General features: G+C 51.8%; 1 protein-coding gene across 1 annotated transcript in view; it reads right to left on the reverse strand.

The window, feature by feature from the left end:
* col12a1b (collagen, type XII, alpha 1b) overlaps positions 1 to 13,964 on the reverse strand; it is a 106,938-nt gene that overhangs the window by 31,584 nt on the left and 61,390 nt on the right. The window contains 9 exon segments of the mRNA XM_056428878.1: positions 2,749 to 2,865; positions 4,274 to 4,420; positions 4,535 to 4,654; positions 6,736 to 6,865; positions 7,359 to 7,501; positions 8,653 to 8,782; positions 9,466 to 9,608; positions 10,932 to 11,061; positions 13,795 to 13,934. Coding sequence (XP_056284853.1) covers positions 2,749 to 2,865; positions 4,274 to 4,420; positions 4,535 to 4,654; positions 6,736 to 6,865; positions 7,359 to 7,501; positions 8,653 to 8,782; positions 9,466 to 9,608; positions 10,932 to 11,061; positions 13,795 to 13,934 — 1,200 coding nt within the window.

A 13,964-nucleotide genomic window follows, 5' to 3' on the forward strand; every position in this document is an offset into this window, starting at 1 on the left:
CGAGCGTCCCCGTCTGCCCTCCAGCACAAACACACGCCGCCTGTTTACGCCTCCGCCAGCCGGAGCGCCCAAAGACCACAGAGTCACGGGGGGGGGAGGAGCTTCCTGTCAACGGGGAGAACCGCGAGGCTCTGGGAACACGGCGAGCACCAAGCCTGAAGGCACGTTCTCCTCTCAGGAACCAGCCGCCTGATTTGTTGAGAGCAGAGCGGCGACGGGGGGGGGGGGGGGGGGGGTCCTGGTCCTCTGGTCCTCTGGTCCTCTAGTCCTCTGGTCTTCTGGTCCTCTGGTCTTCTGGTCCTCTGGTCACACCAGCAGCTCTTTGTTTGCTCTGTGAATGACGACCAAACGGACAGGCAACCACGGGCCGGTTCTTTCCCTGGTTCTTTACCGGTTCTTCAGGTGGACACATGAATCCAGAGCATCAGGTGGACACATGGATCCAGAGCATCAGGTGGACACATGAATCCAGAGCATCAGGTGGACACATGAATCCAGAGCATCAGGTGGACACATGAATCCAGAGCACCAGGTGGACACATGGATCCAGAGCATCAGGTGGACACATGAATCCAGAGCACCAGGTGAACACATGAATCCAGAGCATCAGGTGGACACATGAATCTCAAGCATCAGGTGGACACACGAATCCAGAGCATCAGGTGGACACATGAATCCAGAGCATCAGGTGGACACATGAATCTAGAGCACCAGGTGGACACATGAATCTCAAGCACCAGGTGGACACATGAATCCAGAGCATCAGGTGGACACATGAATCCAGATCATCAAGTGGACACGTGAATCCAGAGCATCAGGTGGACACATGAATCCAGAGCACCAGGTGAACACATGAATCCAGAGCATCAGGTGGACACATGAATCTAAAGCATCAATCGGACACATGAATCCAGAGCACCAGGTGGACACATGAATCCAGAGCATCAGGTGGAAACATGAATCTAGAGCACCAGGTGGACACATGAATCTAGAGCACCAGGTGGACACATGAATCTAGAGCATCAGGTGGACACATGAATCCAGAGCACCAGGTGGACACATGAATCTAAAGCACCAGGTGGACACATGAATCTAAAGTATCAGGTGTACACATGAATCCAGAGCACCAGGTGGACACATGAATCTAAAGCACCAGGTGGACACATGAATCCAGAGCACCAGGTGGACACATGAATCTAAAGCATCAGGTGGACACATGAATCTAGAGCATCAGGTGGACACATGAATCCAGAGCACCAGGTGGACACATGAATCTAAAGCATCAGTTGGACACATGAATCTAGAGCACCAGGTGGACACATGAATCTAAAGCACCAGGTGGACACATGAATCCAGAGCATCAGGTGGACACATGAATCTAAAGCATCAGGTGGACACATGAATCCAGAGCACCAGGTGGACACATGAATCCAGAGCATCAGGTGGACACATGAATCCAGAGCATCAGGTGGACACATGAATCTAAAGTATCAGGTGAACACATGAATCCAGAGCACCAGGTGGACACATGAATCCAGAGCACCAGGTGGACACATGAATCTAAAGCATCAGGTGGACACATGAATCCAGAGCATCAGGTGGACACATGAATCTAGAGCATCAGGTGGACACATGAATCTAAAGCATCAGGTGGACACATGAATCTAAAGCATCAGGTGGACACATGAATCTAGAGCACCAGGTGGACACATGAATCTAAAGCACCAGGTGGACACATGAATCCAGAGCATCAGGTGGACACATGAATCTAGAGCATCAGGTGGACACATGAATCTAGAGCATCAGGTGGACACATGAATCTAAAGCATCAGGTGGACACATGAATCCAGAGCACCAGGAGGACACATGAATCCAGAGCATCAGGTGGACACATGAATCCAAAGCATCAGGTGGACACATGAATCCAGAGCACCAGGTGGACACATGAATCCAGAGCACCAGGTGGACACATGAATCCAGAGCATCAGGTGGACACATGAATCTAAAGCATCAGGTGGACACATGAATCTAGAGCACCAGGTGGACACATGAATCCAGAGCATCAGGTGGACACATGAATCTAAAGCATCAGGTGGACACATGAATCCAGAGCATCAGGTGGACACATGAATCTAGAGCATCAGGTGGACACATGAATCTAAAGCATCAGGTGGACACATGCATCTAAAGCATCAGGTGGACACATGAATCTAGAGCACCAGGTGGACACATGAATCTAAAGCACCAGGTGGACACATGAATCCAGAGCATCAGGTGGACACATGAATCTAGAGCATCAGGTGGACATGAATCTAGAGCATCAGGTGGACACATGAATCTAAAGCATCAGGTGGACACATGAATCCAGAGCACCAGGTGGACACATGAATCCAGAGCATCAGGTGGACACATGAATCCAGAGCACCAGGTGGACACATGAATCCAGAGCACCAGGTGGACACATGAATCCAGAGCATCAGGTGGACACATGAATCTAAAGCATCAGGTGGACACATGAATCTAGAGCACCAGGTGGACACATGAATCCAGAGCATCAGGTGGACACATGAATCCAGAGCACCAGGTGGACACATGAATCCAGAGCACCAGGTGGACACATGAATCCAGAGCACCAGGTGGACACATGAATCTAAAGCATCAGGTGGACACATGAATCCAGAGCACCAGGTGGACACATTAACGGTGATGAACTGAACCTAGTGGGGAAATAAGAGGGAGGAGACTCACGGTCCAGGGGGCGGAGCTTGATGCGGTAGGACGTGGCCGCCCTGTGAGAGGTCCACTTGATGCAGAACTTGTCGTGGTCGGCGCCGTACGTCTCGATGTTGGTCACATTCAGGTACACTGCGGAGGACGGACATTCAACCAATCAGACGCGTGGAAGGGACACTTCAGGAGACAGAGGTCAACTGGTTTAGGTCAAGGTCAAGGTCAACCATTTGCCCATTGAAGGCCTTCGTTGACCTCGTGGTTGAGTTCCACAAGACCGTTCAAAGTTCTCGAGTCACATAGACATGTCCTTATTTTTCAAAGTAAAAGCACTGTTTTATCAATGAAGATAACATTAAATGAATCATAAACTCTCGACATAGTTAATATGTAGATGACTATTCTCTGGTGTTAATGAAGTCTCTACAGAGGTGTCTAGAGGGTTAAAGTTAGGGTTAACCCTAACGCTCTACAGAGGTGTGTAGAGGGTTAAAGTTAGGGTTAACCCTAACGCTTTACAGAGGTGTATAGAGGCCCATCTCCAGTGTTCTGATGGTACATTGTGTTATCGCCTTAGATGACTAGCGGGGGGTAGAAAACCCTTAAACCTTTTTTATGTGAGCGCAGCTGAAAACAGTTATGCTGCTGAGAGAAGCTCTAAAACTGGCCTTCCTTTGAGAACAAGAAGAACAACATTAATATTTAGTTGGAATGCTTCAGCCGTCCAACTGTTGTTCTTCAAATCTTTAATAAACTTCTTCTTCTATTTCTTTCTTTCGTATTTTGGACCCTTTCTCCTCCTTCGTATATTAAGCTACAGAAACTGTTCAAATATTAAAATATTCAACTCCTTCGGCTCATGATTGTTATGACTTTTCATATTTCTAACTCTTGAACTGTTCATATTATAAATATATTATGGTTATTAATTTGAATGGGATCACAATGGAGAAAGTCTTCAACTTTAAAAGCTTCTAAGCTCTTCATACTTTCAGTTAATTCAATCATTTATTTTTTTCAATGTCGACATAACCTTCAACTTTTATTGTATATTTTCAGATATTTTTTATCTTTTCACATTTTTAAATGATTAATGTTTTTATGGAATAAATAATGAATGGTTTCCTATGGAGCAAAGCTTCAAATCCGCTTAAACTTTTTCAACTTTAAAAGCTTACAATGTCGGCGTACCTTTATCTAAATACACCATTCCACCTTTAAAATGTTGAGAGAATTGTTAGCTATAACTTTATAATTCAGCTATTCGTTTCATATTTCAGCTATTTTCAGACATTTTCAGACATTTTCTTTTTATATTTCAGCTTCAAGCTTTCAGATGTTATCATTCCAACACGAAGTCAACTGAATTTTCACAAATGTTTACAACAATGTTCAAACCTGAGGAATCATCCCTCAGGTTTGAACATTGTTGTAAACATTTGTGAAAATCCCGTTGACTTTGACCCAGTTTCAGTCTCTGGTCAGTAGATGATCATGTATGACCCGTGGAGGGTCCCGTGGTCTGTCCAGCTCCGGTACGTACGCGTGGTGCCGTCCCCGGCCAGCGCCGCGCTCAGGCCTCCTCCGTACTGGGCCGCCACCTGGAGGTCGTAGGTGGTTCCGGGCAGCAGGTTGTGCAGCGTGTACGAGGTCACGTCGCCCACGAAGAAGTCCATGAGCTGGTTGGTGCCTGGAAGACAAACCGGAGGGTCGGAACACGAGAGGCCCGCCACGACCTGAACCCACCACGGACTCGAGGTCCAGGGTCTAGTCCACCTGGGCCGAGGTAGACCTGTGGGCTCACCTGCAGGAGCGTAGACCAGCCGGTACCCCTGGACCGGAGCAGCCACCGGGTCCCAGGCCACCCTGAACCTGGTGTACCACTCGTCTGAGACTCGGAGGTTCCTGGGGCTCAGCATCCCCACTGAGACGGACAACAACAACAACAACAACAGCTGTTAGGAAATGTTGTACAGTTTTAAAATGACCTAGAATGTTTTTAGGGAAGAGAATATGAGGAACACTTTATAAAATTCATCTGACAACAGACGGCAACTTCCTGTTCTCTCTCCTGACCACCAGGGGGCTCCTCTGGTTGTATAGAAGTCTATGCTTCATGTGTTAAAGCTGCATTCTCTCTCCAGACCACCAGGGGGCTCCTCTGGTTGTATAGGAGTCTATGCTTCATGTGTTAAAGCTGCATTCTCTCTCCTGACCACCAGGGGGCGACTCCTCTGGTTGTATAGAAGTCTATGCTTCATGTGTTAAAGCTGCATTCTCTCTACTGACCACCAGGGGGCGACTCCTCTGGTTGTATAGAAGTCTATGCTCCATGTGTTAAAGCTGCATTCTCTCTCATGACCACGAGGGGGCGACTCCTCTGGTTGTATAGAAGTCTATGCTTCATGTGTTAAAGCTGCATTCTCTCTCCTGACCACCAGGGGGCTCCTCTGGTTGTATAGAAGTCTATGCTTCATGTGTTAAAGCTGCATTCTCTCTCCTGACCACCAGGGGGCGACTCCTCTGGTTGTATAGAAGTCTATGCTTCATGTGTTAAAGCTGCATTATCTATACTGACCACCAGGGGGCGACTCCTCTGGTTGTATAGAAGTCTATGCTCCATATGTTAAAGCTGCATTCTCTCTCATGACCACGAGGGGGCGACTCCTCTGGTTGTATAGAAGTCTATGCTTCATGTGTTAAAGCTGCATTCTCTCCTGACCACCAGGGGGCTCCTCTGGTTGTATAGAAGTCTATGCTTCATGTGTTAAAGCTGCATTCTCTCTCCTGACCACCAGGGGGCGACTCCTCTGGTTGTATAGAAGTCTATGCCTCATGTGTTAAAACTGCATTCTCCCTCCTGACCACCAGGGGGCTGCTCTGGTTGTATAGAAGTCTATGCTTCATGTGTTAAAGCTGCATTCTCTCTCCTGACCACCAGGGGGCGACTCCTCTGGTTGTATAGAAGTCTATGCTTCATGTGTTAAAGCTGCATTCTCCCTCCTGACCACCAGGGGGCTCCTCTGGTTGTATAGGAGTCTATGCTTCATGTGTTAAAGCTGCATTCTCTCTCCTGACCACCAAGGGGCTCCTCTGGTTGTATAGAAGTCTATGTTTCATGTGTTAAAGCTGCATTCTCTCTCCTGACCACCAGGGGGCTCCTCTGGTTGTATAGAAGTCTATGCTTCATGTGTTAAAGCTGCATTCTCTCTCCTGACCACCAGGGGGCGAGTCCTCTGGTTGTATAGAAGTCTATGCTTCATGTGTTAAAGCTGCATTCTCTCTACTGACCACCAGGGGGCGACTCCTCTGGTTGAATAGAAGTCTATGCTCCATGTGTTAAAGCTGCATTCTCTCTCATGACCACGAGGGGGTGACTCCTCTGGTTGTATAGAAGTCTATGCTTCATGTCTTAAAGCTGCATTCTCTCTACTGACCACCAGGGGGTGACTCCTCTGGTTGTATAGAAGTCTATGCTTCATGTGTTAAAGCTGCATTCTCTCTCCTGACCACCAGGGGGCTCCTCTGGTTGTATAGAAGTCTATGCTTCATGTGTTAAAGCTGCATTCTCTCTCCTGACCACCAGGGGGCGAGTCCTCTGGTTGTATAGAAGTCTATGCTTCATGTGTTAAAGCTGCATTCTCTCTACTGACCACCAGGGGGCGACTCCTCTGGTTGAATAGAAGTCTATGCTCCATGTGTTAAAGCTGCATTCTCTCTCATGACCACGAGGGGGCGACTCCTCTGGTTGTATAGAAGTCTATGCTTCATGTCTTAAAGCTGCATTCTCTCTACTGACCACCAGGGGGCGACTCCTCTGGTTGTATAGAAGTCTATGCTTCATGTGTTAAAGCTGCATTCTCTCTCCTGACCACCAGGGGGCTCCTCTGGTTGTATAGAAGTCTATGTTTCATGTGTTAAAGCTGCCTTCTCTCTCCTGACCACCAGGGGGCTCCTCTGGTTGTCCCTAAAGACATCTGGGTGGTGGAGGTGCGGCGGCCTCACCTGTGCGCCCGTTTCCGTTGAGGACCCCCCCGGGCCCCTCGGCGTAGACGGCCTCCACCGTGATGTTGTACGGGGTGTCGGGCAGCAGGCTCTGCAGCATGGCGTTGTTTCTGTTTCCTGGAACCACCGTCTGAGGACCAAGAAACCAACAGAGGTCAGAGGTCATGGCTGTTTGCAAAAAGGTCCAGAATGGGTCGGCAATTTCTCAAAATGCCGTTTGACAACCATCAAGTTCTCAATTACAAATTTAAATCCAAGTGTTTGTCGATCATCAGTGAACTTTGACCCTTTGGGAACGTTGAGCTTCTAACACCCAACGTCTCGTCCGTCAGACGCTAACTGGTCTGAACCGGTTCCCTTTAGAGGGAACGACTGGAGCACAGCGCTCCTCCGTTAGCAACAGATGTGCTGACTCATCGCAGCAGGTGCTCCGCTAACGAGGGGCAGCCCAGCTGGTCCGGGCCTCACTGACGTGTTTCGCCGAGCCGGTGACTCATAACCCTTCACCGCTGAAACATCTTCACGCTGGCGGCGGAGCCAGAGCTCACGAGTTCTCGGCCTCTCGGCTGTTCTCACTTCCTGTTTGAAGCGGGCGGGTCGATGACCCGGGGGCGAGTACTCACGAACTGGGTGATGGGGTCCCCGGTCAGGGGGGCGTAGGTGACCCGGTACTGCCTCACGGGCCCCTCGGCGTGGTCCCAGCCGATGGTCAGGGTGCTGGTGGTGGCGTCGAACACGCGCATGTTCCGGGGGCCGGCGCGCGGCACTGTGGCACAAACACACGGCGTGAGGAACCGCCCACCGGACCTCCAGAACCAGAACCGCTCCGGGGTCTTGATGTTCTGCTTCTTTCAGGTCGGCCGTAGCGAGCTAGCGGCTCATGCTAACGGGACGATGATGTCATGGTTTATCAAAGCGACATGATTTACTTTAGCAGGTCAACAAACAGCAGCATCGTTTGTTTTATGACGTCATCATCGGGATCGGACTGAACGGTGACGTCATTCGTTTAGAGGCGCTGCGTAAACACCACGACCCCGTGAGCTGTCTGAAGCATGCAGAGGTCACAAGGTCACGTGGTCACGTGGTCACGTGGTCTCGTGGTCACATGGTCACATGGTCTCGTGGTCACAAGGTCTCGTGGTCACATGGTCACATGGTCTCGTGGTCACATGGTCACAAGGTCACATGGTCTCGTGGTCACATGGTCTCGTGGTCACATGGTCACGTGGTCACATGGTCTCGTGGTCACATGGTCTCGTGGTCACGTGGTCTCGTGGTCAGGTGGTCACATGGTCACATGGTCTCGTGGTCACATGGTCACAAGGTCACGTGGTCACATGGTCACATGGTCACGTGGTCACATGGTCTCGTGGTCACATGGTCTCGTGGTCACATGGTCACATGGTCACGTTGTCACATGGTCTCGTGGTCACATGGTCACATGGTCACAAGGTCACAAGGTCACGTGGTCACGTGGTCACATGGTCACGTGGTCACATGGTCACATGGTCACATGGTCACGTGGTCACATGGTCACATGGTCACATGGTCACATGGTCACATGGTCACATGGTCACATGGTCACGTGGTCACGTGGTCACATGGTCACGTGGTCACATGGTCTCGTGGTCACATGGTCACGTGGTCACATGGTCTCGTGGTCACATGGTCACATGGTCACGTGGTCACATGGTCACATGGTCACGTGGTCACATGGTCACATGGTCACGTGGTCACATGGTCTCGTGGTCACATGGTCTCGTGGTCACATGGTCACGTGGTCACATGGTCACGTGGTCACATGGTCTCGTGGTCACATGGTCTCGTGGTCACATGGTCACATGGTCTCATGGTCACATGGTCACATGGTCACATGGTCTCATGGTCACATGGTCACATGGTCACTGCTCTTACGCGTCCTGCCGCTGTCCCTGACCGGCGGCGTCTCTTCGTCGGCGTACAGAGCCGACACGCTGACCGAGTACGGAGTGTCTGGGACCAGGTTGTCCAGGAAGGCGTTGTGGACGTTAGCGGGAACCAGGATCTGTGAGGAGGAGCAACCAGAGGATCACACACACACACACACACACACACACACACACACACACACACACACACAGACACACACACACACACACACAGACACACACACAGACACACACACACACACAGACATACACACACACACAGACACACACACACACACAGACACACACACACACACACACACACACACACACACACACACACACACACACACACACACACACACACACACACACACACACACACACACACACACACACACACACACACACACACACACACACACACACCTCCTCCAATGAGGCCTGCTCTGGCAGCTCGTGTACATGATGATGTCACTGCTCTGGGAGCACTAACACCCCGTCAGACTGAGTGGACGGCGGTAAACAGTCTGACGGGGACGCGGCTGGACGGAGCGCTCGCCGCTCGCCACCGGGATCAACGCGGCGCCGCTCGTCCTCGCTTCAGGAACACGGCATCTGCTGGTTGACCTCCAGTGCTCCTTCTCCCAGAGCTGCTCTTGTTTGGGCTGGAGCTAAATATCTGGGGGGGGGGGGATCTAGAGCCTCTGGTTCCCGTGCGATGACGTGGTTGAGATCCCACAACTGGAAGCACGTACGCGCCGGCCCTTTAAAACATGATGACCAGCTAACGGTGACCCGGGGGGGGGGGGGTACTCACCGACTCGGTGGGGCTGGCTCTGCCCAGAGACGAGTACGCCACCCGGTACTGCTGCACCCGGCCCGAGGCCGGCTCCCAGCGCACGTTCAGGCCGTTGGTGCTGGGGTTGTACACCTGGATGCTCCTGGGCGGCGTCCGCGGGACTGCAGGGGTCACAGAGGTCACAGAGGTCACAGGGGTCAGGAGAACGAGAAGGCGAGGACTCACTCTTTCACTCCCAGAGGACTCCGGGGGGCTCCGGTTTGAGGACTCAACCACATGTGATGACATTCCTTCAGTGCTAAACAGAGAGAGAGCCGACCTCAAGACGGATTAGGGCTTCACTTCAGATTCTCTGAAGAAGCTGCAGAGCAGCTCAGTGAGGAGCACTGCTCTCTGTAGTGTCTGTGGAGGAGGAGGAGGAGGAGGAGGAGGAGGAGGAGGCAGGAGCCTCTGGCTCCCAGCAGGAGCCTCCATGGAGGAACACAACCCTGAGGAGAGGAGCTCAGCTCCGGGTCCATGCACAACCCTCTGAATCCCTCCTAGATGTCTCCTAGATGTCGCCTAGATGTCTCCCAGACGTCTCCTAGATGTCTCCCAGATGTCTCCTTGACGTCTCCTAGATGTCTCCCAGACGTCTCCTAGATGTCTCCCAGATGTCTCCCAGACGTCTCCTAGATGTCTCCTAGACGTCTCCTTCCTTGGTGCTCAGAGTGTAGACGCATCGCGCAGATTTAAACTGGACCAAAGCTTCTCCCTCGTATTGTATGACCACACGGGTCGGTCGGTCGTTTGGTCGGTTGGTCGTTTGGTCGTTTGATCGTTTGGTCAGTTGGTCGCTCGGTCGGTTGGTAGGTTGGTTGTTTGGTCGGTCGGTCATTTGGTCGGTTGGTCGTTTGGTCGCTCGGTGGGTTGGTCGGTCGGTTGGTCATTTGGTTGTTTGGTCGGTCGGTCATTTGGTCGGTTGGTCGGTCGGTTGGTTGTTTGGTCGGTTGGTATGTTGGTCGTTTGGTGGGTTGGTAGGTTGGTCGGTCGGTTGTTTGGTCGGTCATTTGGTCGGTTGGTCATTTGGTCGCTCGGTGGGTTGGTTGTTTGGTCGCTCGGTCATTTGGTCGGTCGGTTGGTAGGTTGGTCGTTTGGTCGCTCGGTGGGTTGGTCGGTTGGTCGTTTCGTAGGTTGGTCGTTTGGTCGCTCGGTGGGTTGGTAGGTTGGTCGGTCGGTTGGTTGTTTGGTCGCTCGGTCATTTGGTCGGTTGGTCGGTGGGTAGGTTGGTCGCTCGTTGGTTTGGTCAGTTGGTCGGTCGGTTGGTTGGTTGCTCGGTCGATCAGTAGTTCAGTAGGTTAGTAGGTTGGTCGGTCGTTGGTTGAGTCACGTGTCCAGTGAACTTTTAGTTCACTTCTAACTTAAATGAGAATAATTCATAAGTCCACATGTTTGTCCCACATTTGAAGGAGGTCTTGAAGGCCACATGAGGGCGGAGGACTTACGTGTCTTTCCGTGGTCAGACTGCCGCTGGCCTTCTCCCTCGGGGTACACCGGCACCACGGTCACGGTGTAGGCCGTGTCCGACAGCAGGCTCCTCAGGACGCTGCTGGTGGAGCCGCCCGACACCTGCTCCTGCTCACAGGAGACAGGGTGAGAGGAGCACACCTCCTAGGCCTGTGTTCTCACCTCCTAGGCCTGTGTTCTCACCTCCTAGGGCCTGTGTTCTCACCTCCTAGGCCTGTGTTCTCACCTCCTAGGGCCTGTGTTCTCACCTCCTAGGCCTGTGTTCTCACCTCCTAGGCCCTATGTTCTCACCTCCTAGGGCCTATGTTCTCACCTCCTAGGCCTTTGTTCTCACCTCCTAGGCCTATGTTCTCACCTCCTAGGGCCTATGTTCTCACCTCCTAGGCCCTATGTTCTCACCTCCTAGGCCTGTGTTCTCACCTCCTAGGCCTGTCTTCTCACCTCCTAGGCCTGTCTTCTCACCTCCTAGGGCATATGTTCTCACCTCCTAGGACCTATGTTCTCACCTCCTAGGACCTATGTTCTCACCTCCTAGGTCCTATGTTCTCACCTCCTAGGACCTATGTTCTCACCTCCTAGGCCCTATGTTCTCACCTCCTAGGCCCTATGTTCTCACCTCCTAGAGCCTATGTTCTCACCTCCTAGGCCTTTGTTCTCACCTCCTAGGCCTATGTTCGGGGCCTATGTTCTCACCTCCTAGGCCTGTGTTCTCACCTCCTAGGCCCTATGTTCTCACCTCCTAGGCCTGTGTTCTCACCTCCTAGGCCTGTCTTCTCACCTCCTAGGGCATATGTTCTCACCTCCTAGGACCTATGTTCTCACCTCCTAGGACCTATGTTCTCACCTCCTAGGACCTATGTTCTCACCTCCTAGGTCCTATGTTCTCACCTCCTAGGACCTATGTTCTCACCTCCTAGGACCTATGTTCTCACCTCCTAGGCCTGTGTTCTCACCTCCTAGGCCTGTCTTCTCACCTCCTAGGGCATATGTTCTCACCTCCTAGGACCTATGTTCTCACCTCCTAGGACCTATGTTCTCACCTCCTAGGTCCTATGTTCTCACCTCCTAGGTCCTCCTTATCTTAGTGTCCTTTGTTCTTATCTTAGTGTCCTTTGTTATTATCTTAGTGTCCTCATCGTTTCCTCTGTCCTCATTGTGTCCTCTGTCCTCATCTTAGTGTCCTCTGTCCTCATCTTAGTGTCCTCTGTCCTCATCGTGTCCTCTGTCCTCATCGTGTCCTCTGTCCTCATTGTGTCCTCTGTCCTCATCTTAGTGTCCTCTGTCCTCATCTTAGTGTCCTCTGTCCTCATCTTAGTGTCCTCTGTGGTCCTCGTGTCCTCTGTCCTCATCTTAGTGTCCTCTGTCCTCATCTTAGTGTCCTCTGTCCTCATCTTAGTGTCCTGTGGTCCTCGTGTCCTCTGTCCTCATCTTAGTGTCCTCTGTCCTCATCTTAGTGTCCTCTGTTATCATCTTAGTGTCCTCTGTTATCATCTTAGTGTCCTCTGTCCTCATCTTAGTGTCCTCTGTTATCATCTTAGTGTCCTCTGTCATCATCTTAGTGTCCTCTGTCCTTATCGTTTCCTCTGTCCTCATCGTGTCCTCTGTCCTCATCTTAGTGTCCTCTGTCCTCATCGTGTCCTCTGTCCTCATCTTAGTGTCCTCTGTGGTCCTCGTGTCCTCTGTCCTCCTTGTGTCCTCTGTCCTCATCTTAGTGTCCTCTGTCCTCCTCGTGTCCTCTGTCCTCATCTTAGTGTCCTCTGTCCTCATCTTAGTGTCCTCTGTGTTCCTCGTGTCCTCTGTCCTCATCTTAGTGTCCTCTGTCCTCCTCGTGTCCTCTGTCCTCATCTTAGTGTCCTCTGTCCTCATCTTAGTGTCCTCTGTGGTCCTCTGTCCTCCTCGTGTCCTCTGTCCTCATCTTAGTGTCCTCTGTGGTCCTCTGTCCTCCTCGTGTCCTCTGTCCTCATCTTAGTGTCCTCTGTCCTCCTCGTGTCCTCTGTCCTCATCTTAGTGTCCTCTGTGGTCCTCTGTCCTCATCTTAGTGTCCTCTGTCCTCATCTTAGTGTCCTGTGTTCCTCGTGTCCTCTGTCCTCCTCGTGTCCTCTGTCCTCATCTTAGTGTCCTCTGTCCTCCTCGTGTCCTCTGTCCTCATCTTAGTGTCCTCTGTCCTCATCTTAGTGTCCTCTGTGGTCCTCGTGTCCTCTGTCCTCATCTTAGTGTCCTCTGTCCTCCTTGTGTCCTCTGTCCTCATCTTAGTGTCCTCTGTGGTCCTCGTGTCCTCTGTCCTCATCTTAGTGTCCTCTGTCCTCCTCGTGTCCTCTGTCCTCATCTTAGTGTCCTCTGTCCTCATCTTAGTGTCCTCTGTGGTCCTCTGTCCTCCTTGTGTCCTCTGTCCTCATCTTAGTGTCCTCTGTCCTCCTCGTGTCCTCTGTCCTCATCTTAGTGTCCTCTGTCCTCCTCGTGTCCTCTGTCCTCATCTTAGTGTCCTCTGTCCTCCTCGTGTCCTCTGTCCTCATCTTAGTGTCCTCTGTCCTCATCTTAGTGTCCTCTGTGGTCCTCTGTCCTCATCTTAGTGTCCTCTGTCCTCATCTTAGTGTCCTCTGTGGTCCTCGTGTCCTCTGTCCTCATCTTAGTGTCCTCTGTCCTCCTCGTGTCCTCTGTCCTCATCTTAGTGTCCTCTGTCCTCCTCGTGTCCTCTGTCCTCATCTTAGTGTCCTCTGTGTTCCTCGTGTCCTCTGTCCTCATCTTAGTGTCCTCTGTCCTCATCTTAGTGTCCTCTGTGGTCCTCGTGTCCTCTGTCCTCATCTTAGTGTCCTCTGTCCTCCTCGTGTCCTCTGTCCTCACCATGTCCTCGGCGCCCCCTGCTGTCGGGACGTAGAAGAGGCGGTACTGGCGGACGTTTCCCTCGGCCGGCTCCCAGCGCACCCTGAGTGAGCTGGTGGAGGGGTCGCTGACCTCCAGGTTCTTCACGCCGCCCAGAGCCTCTGTCAACGCACAACCACAGGTACCTCAAA

Source organism: Pseudoliparis swirei, chromosome 12 (genome assembly GCF_029220125.1).
Source record: "Pseudoliparis swirei isolate HS2019 ecotype Mariana Trench chromosome 12, NWPU_hadal_v1, whole genome shotgun sequence".
NCBI classification, from domain to species: Eukaryota; Metazoa; Chordata; class Actinopteri; order Perciformes; family Liparidae; genus Pseudoliparis; species Pseudoliparis swirei.